The following is a 13,459-nucleotide window of genomic DNA, read 5'->3' on the forward strand; positions in this document are numbered from 1 at the left end:
GATGGCATAACATTGACAACTAATTAAATTTCAAATAGTAAATCTCTTTAAAAGCATAACAAACTATATATCAGTAGAAAGCTAAACAAATGAATTTTTTAATTAAATAAGTTTTTAACACGTCTGTCTGTGGTGAAAATTTATGTACAAGACAATATAAATTATTAAGCATACTGTAAAGCTGCTCCCAGCGGCTTATGGTCAAAGTTTGAAAAAATCAAAAGCCACTGTCAGCGGCTTGCGGTAGTGTTAAATAATCCAAAATAATATTTTAAACAGAATCTTAATAAGGATAATAATCATTTAATAACAATAAATATAACACAAAAATAATTTATAGCAATAGACAAGCTTAAAGTATCTGAAATATTTTATTGATACTTTTAATGCAAACTTCGCGAAATTTAGAAAATAAAATAACTAAAGAAATTCTACAGTAATTTATGATGAAAAAAAACTTTTATATAATAATAAGTAACTAAACAAATTCTTTAATAATCTCTAATAATAATAAAAAAAAATCTATAATTTGATAAAAAAAAAATTATTTTTATTATTAATATTATAGATTATCAAAAAAGAATAACAAAGCTTGTTTTTCTTGGTATATCTTTATTATTTTGTTTTACTTAAAAAAAATTCTGCTTAAACATTTTTTTTATCATTCTCTTTAATATGAACACAACTTGTCTCAGCACTTTGGGAACCCTTAACAACATCATCAATTTACATAAGTTACATACTTACATAAATTTCTAATACTTCCTTATAAAAAATGTTGAGATTCTTTTCTGCCATTAACTGGGGTTTAATGGCTGCCTTTGGCACTGTGTCAAAATACACAAATGGGTACTACTATTATTAAGTTCAGCATTTTTATATAGAGAGATTCTTTAATAATATTCATACATGTTTTTACCTGTTAACATGCATAACACACTGTTTTCCATCACTTTTACGAATACCCTTACATGTGCCAAGATCTTTTGCTATACCAATTTCCATCAATTTTTTTGGATTGTCTAATGAAATTGAAACTTCTTGCTAAAAAAAAAACACAAATTTTCAAATATGCTTTATTTATCTTCAAATACTTATGTATCATTGTATAAGTTTAACATTAGCGCACATAAAATTACACAAAATTTATATAAATACTGTTATTTAATAAATTTATACAAAATGTTATTATATCTTGTTAAAAATTTGAGAAAAATAGAAACATAAAACAATAAAGGAACATTTAAAAAAAAGGAACATTAAAAAAGTATATACTAAAGCATATTGATTTCTTTAATTTTAGCAAAAAAAGGTTATAGCAAATAAATATATAAAAACAAAAAAAAATAAAACCAATTTTATTTATTTGATGCTGCAAACACAAGCTTTGCTTTACAAAACAAATAAAATTTAATTATAAAAACATATTTGTACTGATAAATTTCCTTAAAACATAGATACCGCCTGCCCAAACTTAGAATATGCTCATCGCATTTTATAAATCATTGCATTTACATATTTTATAAAGTAATAAAAAAAAACATTAATTTGATTTATATGTTGAAAAAGGTCACCCACAAACCAAAAATTCAAACTTGCCATATATACGTATGGATAAAATTTCAATTTTAGGTTTTGTTAATGTTATTTTTTAACTCTTATTTTTAATTGGAGAGTTATTATGTAGTTTTCAGGTATTTAACAATTTATTTTTACATCACAACACTCTATTAAATTACAATAAATATAAAATTACGAACTTTAATAACAATTCTACAAGTACAAAAACGCTACTGTATCTATCAAAAAAATATTGTGCAGTATTCATTAATTACAGCCTAATATACAATCCTTATGCTTTGTTAGACAAAATAAATCTAATCTGAAGGTTCTCTTTCTTTTGACAAATGTCAAAAAAATCTTGAGGACTTCAAGATCTTTTTGACATTGCTCGTTCTGTACACTGATTTGTTCTGGGAATTTGCAGTCATGATGGTTCTTGATTCCAAAACTTTTTCACTGAGTTTAATGCTTTTTGTGACCGTGCAAGCTGCTACATAGCTTATGATAATCATCTGCATTGTAGTCAATCACTTGCACTTGGTCAGTAAATCAAGCGTAAACCTATCTGTAAGAAATGAATCTACAAATGTTGAGTAGTGAGTCTCTTCTCTCTACTAGAAGAATAAATACCAAAAAAGCTAGTATTGCTCGGGAAATCCATCTTGCAATATTTACATTGAGTATTTTCACTTGAAATACTCCAGATTTTTCAAAAAGTAGAATGCCAGAGTTAAATAAAATAGAAATTTCATATCATCACGCCATCCTGCTGTCTCAGTAATCACTTCTTTACCATTCTTGAAATTCTTCCTGAGCTGCTCATAGTTCTTTAGTTCAAGTTCTAAGAATAAATGGAGCTTTAATATGACATGTTGACATGGGTGACATGTTGTTTCCTCATGCTCTTCATTCATTTTTATGAGAAGGACTCGGTTAAGAACATAATGTTGACAACCATTGAATTGTGGTTATTCCAGTTTTTTTTCTATAAAACATCTTTGTAACTGACTGATAATCATTTAACCATTTATTTTTCCAGTGTTTACATTTGTAGTGTCCACTACAATCATCTTTATACTCATAATTGTACTCATCTATGAGAACAGCTGTTGTACCTTTAACAACATTATCTGCTTTTTTATCTGGTAGATTTAGTGCTTGTAACTTAAATAAACCTGTTGTTGCCATTACTGTTGTTAAAGTAGGCTTCAAGGACATTTTTCTTAATTTGGATGAATAGATAGTTTTTAAATTAGCAGTCTTCCCAGTTGTAAACCAGATCTGTCCTTTGCTTTCAATCTAAAGATGATACAATCTTTTGTCCTCACTGAAGAGTCATTTGCCATCATTTTTTTGATGTCAAAAACTTCATTCAATGGATCGTATTTTTTTTGTTTTACACATTTTTCATAAGTTTTCATCTAGTTTTGCCTGTACGAGTTGAATTGATAAATGTGGAAAATTCAACTTCCTTTGCCATAAACTTGTAACTTCTTTTTCAAATTGCTTTATGTGATCTTGTCTACCTTTGATGGATTCACCCAGGAATAGAGAGCAACCGACAATTTGGACTTTGAGTGGTATCCTGCTATTATCTTCTAATGATTGTTCTTCTAGTGGAACACTTTTTCTTTTTCCAAGTGACTTTGATTCTTTATCAAGATTGTCTTGTCTTTCAGTAGAAGAAGCATTTCTTTATAGGACTTTATAATTGAAGATATTATTTGAATATTTTTCTGAAAGGCAATAACAATAAATATAAGTGCTGTTAATACTTCTATATTATTTGACTGCCATCTAGCTAACACAGATTCATATGTAATTAACAGTGTTGCTCAATCAGACAGCTTATAGAGTCTAAATGCTGTGAATTTCTATAAACTTCTAGAAGACTCCAAAAATTCTAGATGGTTTCAGAGATTTCTAAAAACATCCAGAACAGTTCAGAAAATTCTAGAAAATTCCAGGCTTCAGAAAGTCATAATGTATACCATTTTAAAAATGTCCTGCTGTGGGTGACCTTTTTTGAAAAGTAATCAGAATATAAATCATTTTCATTAATTTTGAGCAAAAGTTCAGCGATTTATGTATATGTATATGTATATGTATATATATATATATATATATATATATAATATATATATATATATATATATATATATATATATAAGCACACACGCATACATATATATACACACACACACACACACACATATATCATATTATAATATGATAAAGAACTTATTAATGCTCATTCGAGCGTGTTTGACACGGTACTATTAGCAACCATTGTAACCATGGTAATAGCAAGAAAGAGTCGCAAATTTAAAATGGCTTAAAAATTTAAGTTATTTAAAAAAAATTTATACATCAACCTAAAAATTGGTATATAAAAAGCAAAAATAAATAAATAATAATAACAAATTATAGTAATAATCATAGCTAAGATAAAAAAATTAAAAAAAAAACTCTACTTTTCTTATCTGCTTTATCTGCTAACAGTTTTACTTCAGTTTTTATAAGAAAAGTCAACCAAAGTACATGCAAATATCTAACTTATCTAAACTTCAAATTATGTAATGTTAAAACATACTAAAACATATATCAAGTTTTATTGTTTTACTTTCACTTGAAAATTGCATTGCATCAACATCTCCTTAAATTTGATTAGTAGCATTTATTTCCGTTTTATAAAGTTTTTATTGTATGGTTTTTGAAATTTCGTTGGACAATATGCCTGCGTGGTCGAGTGGTTAGCTCGCAGAGTTTCTGATGCAAAAGCTGTGGTTATAATCCTACTTTTGCTATCTTCTCTTTTTTTTTTCTTTTTTAATCTTTTTCTATTCTTTTTAAGTACAAAATAAAACACTTTTGAAGAAAGAACTATAAAGTTGTTTTGTTTTGCATTTTAAATAACAAAAATTTTTAAAAGCTCAGACGCTATTAACTGATAGTGCACGAGGCTAGCTACAATGTGCAGGCGGTAAGTTTTTTGTATTTCTTATTTAGCTTTTATAAATTTCTGAAATATCTTTAAATCTTCTATTATCATTATCATAAATGATATAATTATTGAATATACCTTTATTTATAAGTAGTATGTATTTAATTTTTAAATCTATTTTTAAAGTTACTAAAGTTTAATTTTTTAATGTTTTACTTAATGAAACATGTTCTGTTCTGTAGGTGATGCATTAAAATTGTATCTTGTGACAGGTTATTAACTTTATAAAAGCTAAAGATGACCTTATTTTCAATATAAATAAGTTGTTTTTTATTTTTTATTGGATATAATTTTATGTTAGATATTTAATCCTGTTTTATATGAATCGAATTATTTATACAGTGTCAATGTCTGGTGGTGATATTCAGGTTAGATTTTATAAAGTTAAACTTTTTAAGAATCTTTTAAATTTACCTCTTAAAAAATTTACATTAGCTTATTTTTTAATTTCTTTTTTAATTCAAAAAAATTTTTTGTACAAAATTTTTCAAACTAAATAACAATATTTTGTTTGTTATTTTAATTTTAGTGCCACAGCTTATCACATATTGTAGGTTTTAATTTCTAATTTATCTTTATCTTTAAAACTGATTTAGAAAAAAATCAATATTTTCTAATATGATTGTGTTATTCTGTTTTATGAGATATTTTACTAATAGTTTGAATGCTTTAAGTTGTTTTTAACTTTCAATTAATTATTATAAAAAGAGGTGGCATGTGATGTGGCATGTGATGTGGTGTGGCATGGGATGTGATGTGGCATGTGATGTGATGTGGCAAGTGATGTGATGTGGTGTAAAATGCTTTTGTGATAAGAATGGAAAAAAGAACATTTTGTATCATTAATATTAAGAGAGAAACAAAACAAAAAAAACAAAAAAATTATTAGAAACTCTTACTAGTTCTTAAATTAAATTACCTGTAATTTTAAATATCTATTTTGATATTTGTTTTAGCCAATAAAGTTGTAGTAATCCCAGCAACAAAAGTTGCTGCAACACCCTTATCTGTAACTGGTCAATAAATGATTTAAAGGTTTTATAGTTAAGTATGAAACTAAAATATCATTAGGCTAATTCAATTGTTACTTTTTTTATTTTTAGGTTTATCTTATGAAGAGTTTGTACGCTACTGATACATTTATAAGAGCCCACATCTAATAGTGCACACAGGGTGTGGGCCCATAATAGGGGAAAATATTTCCTTTATTTTATTAAAAAGGAAGAGATTAACTTTATCATTTTTTTTTATTAGGGGAAAATACTTAACTAAATAATAGATAACAAATAAAAAATAGAAGAAGTAGTTAAATGTTTTTAGTTTAATATGTTTTAGCTTAATTATTTATATTTATCTTTTTTGTTAAATTTTGTTTGTATATAAATACACTTGTCAAAAAACTACCAATTTTGTTTCTTTTTTTTTTTTAATATTAAGTTATCTTTATAAAAAAAATTTGTTGAAAAGATATACCTTCTGTTTCTACACTTGATAACATCAAAATTTTAGCAGAACATGCAAAATATTATAACGATTTACTGCTGTGTTTATGATTTTCCATGTTAAAATAATATTTTATTGTTAGTTTTCATAATAATTAACAATTATCACTGAATTAAGAGGTATCTAATAAGTACTTACAATTTAAAAGAACTTGAAAATTAATTTTTCACTGTGTATGTACTTTATCGATGTACCCTTATCTGTTCATGAAAACATTAATGCTTTTAATTAAAAGGATCATATTTTTAAAAAAAATAAACATTTTACTATATTCTTTTTTTTTTACTTTTGTTTTTTATAATTTTACCTTTATTATTTCATGATAATAGAGTGTTTTATTTCTTTAGTTCTCCTTTGGTGCTCTACCAACTATCATAAACTTACTTTGTCTACTGTTAAAATATGGTTTTAACTTGGTAAACTTTAACTGTTTAAAATTTACCATGTTGATCATTTGTTAATAGTTTAAAAAGAAGTTAGTTTGTCACAATCAAGGTAAGAATAATTTTATTTTTTGTCTAATTAGAAAATTTGTTTGCACTGATAGCTTTTATGTTTTTGTTATTTAGTAGCAGATAAATTGGTTTGCAGTGTTAATATGTTTTTACTTCTTTTATCTTATCTTTACTTTTTAATTTTTTTTTTTTTTTCATTTTAGATAAATCTTGCAATCCATTTTCAGCATATTGCAGAACATATAGAGGGCCCACATCCTCATAAGACACATAAGGCCCAGGACCAAATTTAAGGCAAAAGCTTAACCCCCTCCTTTTTTTTAAATAGGGAGCGTGGATCCTGTATAATGTACAATATGAAGAGATGGAACTGTGGGAATAATCTACTAATTGTTAATTGATGATACAAATAAATTTAAATTGTTTTTGTAAATAAAACTCTTCTTTATATATTTTGTTTTTTTATTATGTATAAATAAATTGATTTCAAATTAATACATGTAGTGTATTTTTCCCGCTTTTAATTCAATTACTTTTTTTAGATTAATCAAATGGCGTGTTTGTTATATATAGACTTGAATAAAATTGAAAACTATTGATAATTGTTATGTTTTGTTAATTTGTTAATAAATGTGTAAATGAATTATAATAAATGTGTAAATGAATTTATTTTAGAAAGCTATTAGGCATTTTTTTTGAAACCACAATCCATAATGATTTTATCTATATGAACGAAAGTCTATGCTGATAACTAACATTTAAACTTGAAGTTATGAAATTATTGAAAATTGTACCAAATTTTACAGATTAATTTTTACTTAAAAATTTAGAAATAATATTTTTAAATTTTAAAAGCAATCTTGACATATATAAGTTTTTTTGCCACAAACTGATGTCACTGTGCAAAATTTTTCTATATGGGATATATTCTGATGAAGAGAAAGTGTAGTAATTACTATGTTATTTCTTCAAAACTATTTATTTATTACTATTGTAATAAATACAAACTCTAATCCATGAAATAATATATCTGTATGTTAACCATAATTAAAATCAGTCAAAAAGTATAAATGATAAATGCAAAAGCAAACTTGACGTATAAAAGTTTTTCTGCCACAAACTGACAGTACTGCGCAAAATTTTTTTGGCTTAACTTTTTAAACTTGCGTTTTATAGTCTATAGATTTTAATTGTCAAAGATCTTAATTCTGCCATTTGTATAGCGTTACATACAAACGTTTGTTAGTGTAAATGCCTTTAGCATATGTTGAGTTTGCAGGCAGTGTATAGAACAATTGTGTATAATAAATCTATAAAATGAGAAAACTTTTGAATTTTATTTTAACAATTAGAAAACTTTTTTGCTATATTATTATTATTTTGCTATAAATATATAAGCAAGATTTAAAAAATTTTAAAATTTATTACACTAAGGGGAGGTCTTAAACTCCCCCCCCCCCCCCAAAACGACATTGATGACAGCGCACTAAACCACTAAGCTATCAATCATATGCATTTAGAGTAAAACAAACCTAATTTCAAGTCTCTTACAAGCAAAAAATTGTATGCAGAAAAGATGTACATGTTAATTTTTTTGCTTTTAAAGCAATTTATCAAAATGAACTATTTTATTTAAAAATATTGCAGTAAACAAAGAATAGGTATAGAAATGAATGGTGTTGAATAGATAAGTATAGAAATGGTAGGTTTGGTAAAGACCCATATATATGTATATACACAGTAGCATGCTAAAGTTTAGAAACACCAACTTTCTTTTCGGTTTTTACTGCATAACTTTTCACAAACTTTTATAAATATGCTGAAATTTTTACCCAATGTGCTCTATATTATTTCAATTTAAAATACAAACCACAAGAGTTGTAAAATTGAACGGTTAATTAAGATTTAATTGTTTTTTTGAAAAGGCTTCCATACAAAAGTTTAGAAACAACTGAATTTGATTGATATTTATTTCAAAAAAGCTGAAACTGTTACTAAAATTCACAAAATAACAATTTTTTAACAAAAAAGTTTTAATAAAAAACTTAGTATTTGGTTGCATATCCATTTGTCTCTAAAAAAGCATCACAGCGATGAGGCATTGAATCTACTAATTTAATGAGAACATCCTGAGAAATATTATACTAAACATTCTTTAATCAATGCAAATTAATGGTCTTTGTTGGTTGTTTTTCTACCAACTAATTGTCGGTCAATGTACTCCTCAAGATGCCTAATAGGATTGAGATCTGGGTTCTGTGAAGGCCATTCAAGAACTTTGATTTTTTGTGACTTAAAATATTCCTGAACAGATCTGGCACAATACAGAGGGTCATTATCTTGTTGTAAGATCCATTTGCGAGTCATCTTATGCTTTGCATGTGGCAGCATAACATTCTTTATGATGTCTAAATAAACTCTCTGGTCCATAATACCTTCTATGTGATGAATGGGACCCACATCGTCACGATTAAAACATCACCAAACCATAACATTTCCTCTTATATGTTTAACAGTGGAAAACTGATATTTTGGATTAAATTTGTCTCCTACTGGGTGCCTAACATACCTAATTCCGTCACTACTGAATACCATTAACTTTGATTCATCAGAAAATAGGACTTTTGACCAGTCATTAACTGACCAAATAATATGATCTTTTGCAAATTTTATTCTGGTTTTTAAATTTTTTGCAGATATTTGCAGTTTCTTAACTGTACAACTGCCATACAGATTATTTTGTCGTAATCAATGTTTAGTTGTATCAACTCTACAGTTTGTGCCATGAAACTGATGCATAAATGAATTAAATTTGACAGCAGTCTTGCGAGGATTATTTATTGAATACCTTACTGTTAATCTATCAGACTTTTCAGTTGTGACTTTCGGTCTTCCAGAGCAAGGTTTGCTTTCAATAGTTTTGCGCAGATGAAATCTTTTCATGTGACATTCTTATTTGAGAAACATTGTAAAGTTCAGAAATCTGCCTGTAAGTCATTTTATTTCACACAGCTTTAATAATTAATTCCTTTATTTCCTTTGAAACTTCCTTAGCTTTTCCCATGCTTTTAAAATATTGCTTAGAAATTGAATTATAAAATTTTACAAATATTTTGGCAATTAATTATGCTTCACTGCCTTTGAAATATCTCAAAGTAATTAAATTATTAAATTTCACAAATATTTTGGCCTTAAATTTTGCTTTTGTTTCCAAAAACATGATTTAATTGCGAGGTATGATACTGTTTCTAAACTTTTGCACGGAAGCTTTTTCAAAAAAACAATAAAAAGTTAATTAACCGTTTAATTTTACAACTTTTGTAAAATTGAAACAATATAGAGCACATTTGGTAAAAACTCCAGCTTATTTAAGAAAGTTTGTGAAAAGTTATGCAGTAAAAACTGAAAAAAAGTTGGTGTTTCTAAACTTTTGTACGCTTCTGTATATATATATATATATATATATATATATATATATATATATATATATATATATATATATATATATATATATATATATATATATATATATATAAATATATATATACATATATATATATATATATATATATATATATATATATATATATATATATATATATATATATATATATATATATATATATATATATATATATATACATGTATATATAAATTACTAAGTAAATATTTAAAAAAGTAAAGTTTTTACTCTACTAAATATTCCAAATATAAAAATCTCTTAATGTTATAAAGTAATGACACAAAATCAAAATCTTAGACTTTGATAGACTTGTATCTGCTTAAAGCCTAAATGTTCAATGTGCTAAACTTAGTTTTTTAATTTATATTTGGCAGACTATTTTTATATATGCAAATGTATATAAATATATATACATATATATATATATATATATATATATATATATATATATATATATATATATATACATATACATATACATATACATATATATATATATTATATATATATATATATATATATATATATATATATATATATATATATATATATATATATATATATATTTATATATATATCAGAACTTGTGATGAAGAAAATCGTCAAGTGTGTTATATCACGCTCATGAAATTATAATATGTTGTCATCGAGCGCAATTATACGCGCTCAGGGTCAGGGCCGCAAGAGCGATCTTGAAATTTGAAAATTGTGGAAGACTGTGTTTATAAAAAGCTTTCTATTTGTTATACGACTTTGATTTGTCAATATTTGAAGTAGTATCTACAACAGCGCATTTATACTACTTATACAATGTAATTTTTTATACTTCCCAAGTTCTTGTTTTTTATTTGCGCTAGATCGCTATTTTTTAAACTATTAATGGTAAAAAAAACGCAACCAAACAAAAACGCAAGTGCTTAATAAGTTCTTATAATAGTATTGAAGAATAAATTCATGACTAAAATTTTTACTTTTGTTGTTTTGATATATATTTAAAACGCTGTTAACTTAATATTTACGATTAATGGTTTTTATATTTCTTGATATTTTTTTAATAATTAATTTTTTTCGTAAACTAATTAATAATTATTAAATATATTTTTTTATAATTTCTTATTTAAATAACGCTTTTTTTATCGTCAAAAGATTAGTAGATTATAACACAAGAATAATTTGAAATTCTTTTTTAAAGCTATTAGCTTCAAGTTAAATAACAGATTTTCCCCTCAACTGTTCTCAGCGGTCTTTCTTCTTTTTCATTTTTGAAACTGAATAAAAAAAAAATCTCCATTATGAAAATTTATTTTTTTTATAAATGATGTGTGGAATATTATTAACAATAAATCAAATGAATCTTACTTGACATTTTTACAAAATTAAAAATATTCAGAAGCTTTAACTTTTTTATAGTATTTCCTAATTTTCTATTCCCATTTCATTTTGGACATCTTTATATTCACATTGTTTCCACGCGCACTTGGTTAATATAGTTAACATTCCATTATTGGAATTAGCTGTAATGACTTCAAACTGTATTTATTATATTAGTGCAAAACGGAAAAATGCTGACAAAACAGCAAAACAGAAACGTGCAGAAAACGAGTGATGTAATGCTTATATTTTATATAAGTACTTCGTATAAAGATATAAGTATAAGGAAGACGGAGTTTTACTGTTAAATCAACAATTTTTATCATTACCTAAAAAATTTAATTACAAATATTTTATATAAAAGCCATATAAAAACTTATTGTTTTTTTTATCCCAAACTTTTGAACGAGCGTGATTTTATACTCTTGTTATAAGCTTAGCAAGCGTTGTTTACTGCCCCTAAAAGGTTTAAAAATACCATTTATGGGCGTGTTTCACAAGCGCGGCGCGATCACGCCTGCTTCATCACAAGCCCAGAGATATATATATATATATGTATATATATATATATATATATATATATATATATATATATATATATATATATGTATATATATATATATATATATATATTTATATATATATATATATATATATATATATATATATATATATATATATATATATATATATATATATATATATATATATATATATATATATATATATATACATATACAGGCACACCCACAAAAAAGAGACTCACTCCTTTTTCCTGCTTCATTATACTTGGATTAAGCAATGCAATAACAGTTCCCACTTGAGTTTTCCAATGTTCTTTATAAACTTCTCCAAACAAAAATAAGCCAACTGTTTTGTTTTCTGTTCCAACTCCAAGATCACTAAGGCGCCAAACTAAACCATATATTTTGTTTTAGAAATTGTTATGCATTTTAAAAGAGCCCTTTGAATCTTTAACTAAATTGAGTTAAAAATTCAAAGCTTCTGTTTAAATAAAAATAAACTTTTTCTATATATAAATTTTATAGAGAAAGTTTTTAAATAAAATGCTGGTTGGAAAACAAGTTTGAGGCCTGTGTGACAACAATGATGCTGATGTGACAACAACAGCAACTTCAATGCTGATGTGACAACAACAACAACTTTAATGGTGATGTGACAACAACTTCAATGCTGATGTGATAACAACGACAACTTCAATGCTGATGTGACAACATCAACTTTAATGTTAATGTAACATGTAACAGTTTGTTGTAACAATAACACTCTGTTATTATAATTTATATCAGAGTGATGGCAACAACACTCTTTTATTAAAATAATTACCAAAATCAAATCAAATATTAAGTTAATCAAAGATAGTGTGATGCCTTAAAATTGAAAATTTCTTAAAATTGCTGCTGCATTTTAACTACGCAGTTTAAAAAAAGTTATTCTAGCTAATTTTTTTATGAACTGACAATAAATACAGTTTTGAGAATTAATGATGTCAATAATAAAATGTTTTAATGGACAAAAAATCATTTTCATTTTTGGGTCAATTGGTTCTAAGTAGAATTCTTAGAAAAAATCTACTTTTTAAATCATTTTGTACCAAATAAAAAATGCATCACTTGCCTCCTCGCATATCAATACCTTTTTTTTTACAAGAATACAAGGAATATCTTAAAAACATTTTAATATCCTGATAAGCTTTCTTTGCCCCAAATTTTTAAAAAGAGCTTATTTCAAAATATTTTTTGATGTTTTTAAGAATAATGTGTATAAAATGTTTACTATAAAGAATTTTTCAAAGAATATTATAAAGAAAAGCTCTTTTTGCTGACAACTCAACTTTATACTCCTGTCTTCAATATGATCTCACTTTTGTAACAGATTTGGGCTCTCACTAGCTTGAAAATTTCAACTCCAGCAAAACTCAGTTATTTACTACAAACAACTATTGCAGTATTATTGACATTCCTATGTTAATAAATGGCAACCCTCTTACTGAGTCCTATTCTTTATGTCTTCTTAGATTATTGTTTACTACTGACCTTTTATGGAAACCATATATACAATCAATTGCTAAATTACCAT

General features: G+C 25.4%; 1 protein-coding gene across 2 annotated transcripts in view; it reads right to left on the reverse strand.

The window, feature by feature from the left end:
• LOC100198448 (protein MCM10 homolog) overlaps nucleotides 1-13,459 on the reverse strand; it is a 168,447-nt gene that overhangs the window by 57,821 nt on the left and 97,167 nt on the right. For both annotated transcript variants that reach the window (XM_065817561.1, XM_065817560.1), the window contains 2 exons: nucleotides 12,126-12,274; nucleotides 920-1,044 (listed from right to left, as the gene is read on the reverse strand). In XM_065817561.1, the coding sequence (XP_065673633.1) occupies nucleotides 920-1,044; nucleotides 12,126-12,274 (274 nt within the window). The remainder of the gene's footprint in view (nucleotides 1-919; nucleotides 1,045-12,125; nucleotides 12,275-13,459) is intronic.

The sequence above is a fragment of the Hydra vulgaris genome, chromosome 14, assembly GCF_038396675.1.
Source record: "Hydra vulgaris chromosome 14, alternate assembly HydraT2T_AEP".
In the NCBI taxonomy this organism is placed as follows: Eukaryota; Metazoa; Cnidaria; class Hydrozoa; order Anthoathecata; family Hydridae; genus Hydra; species Hydra vulgaris.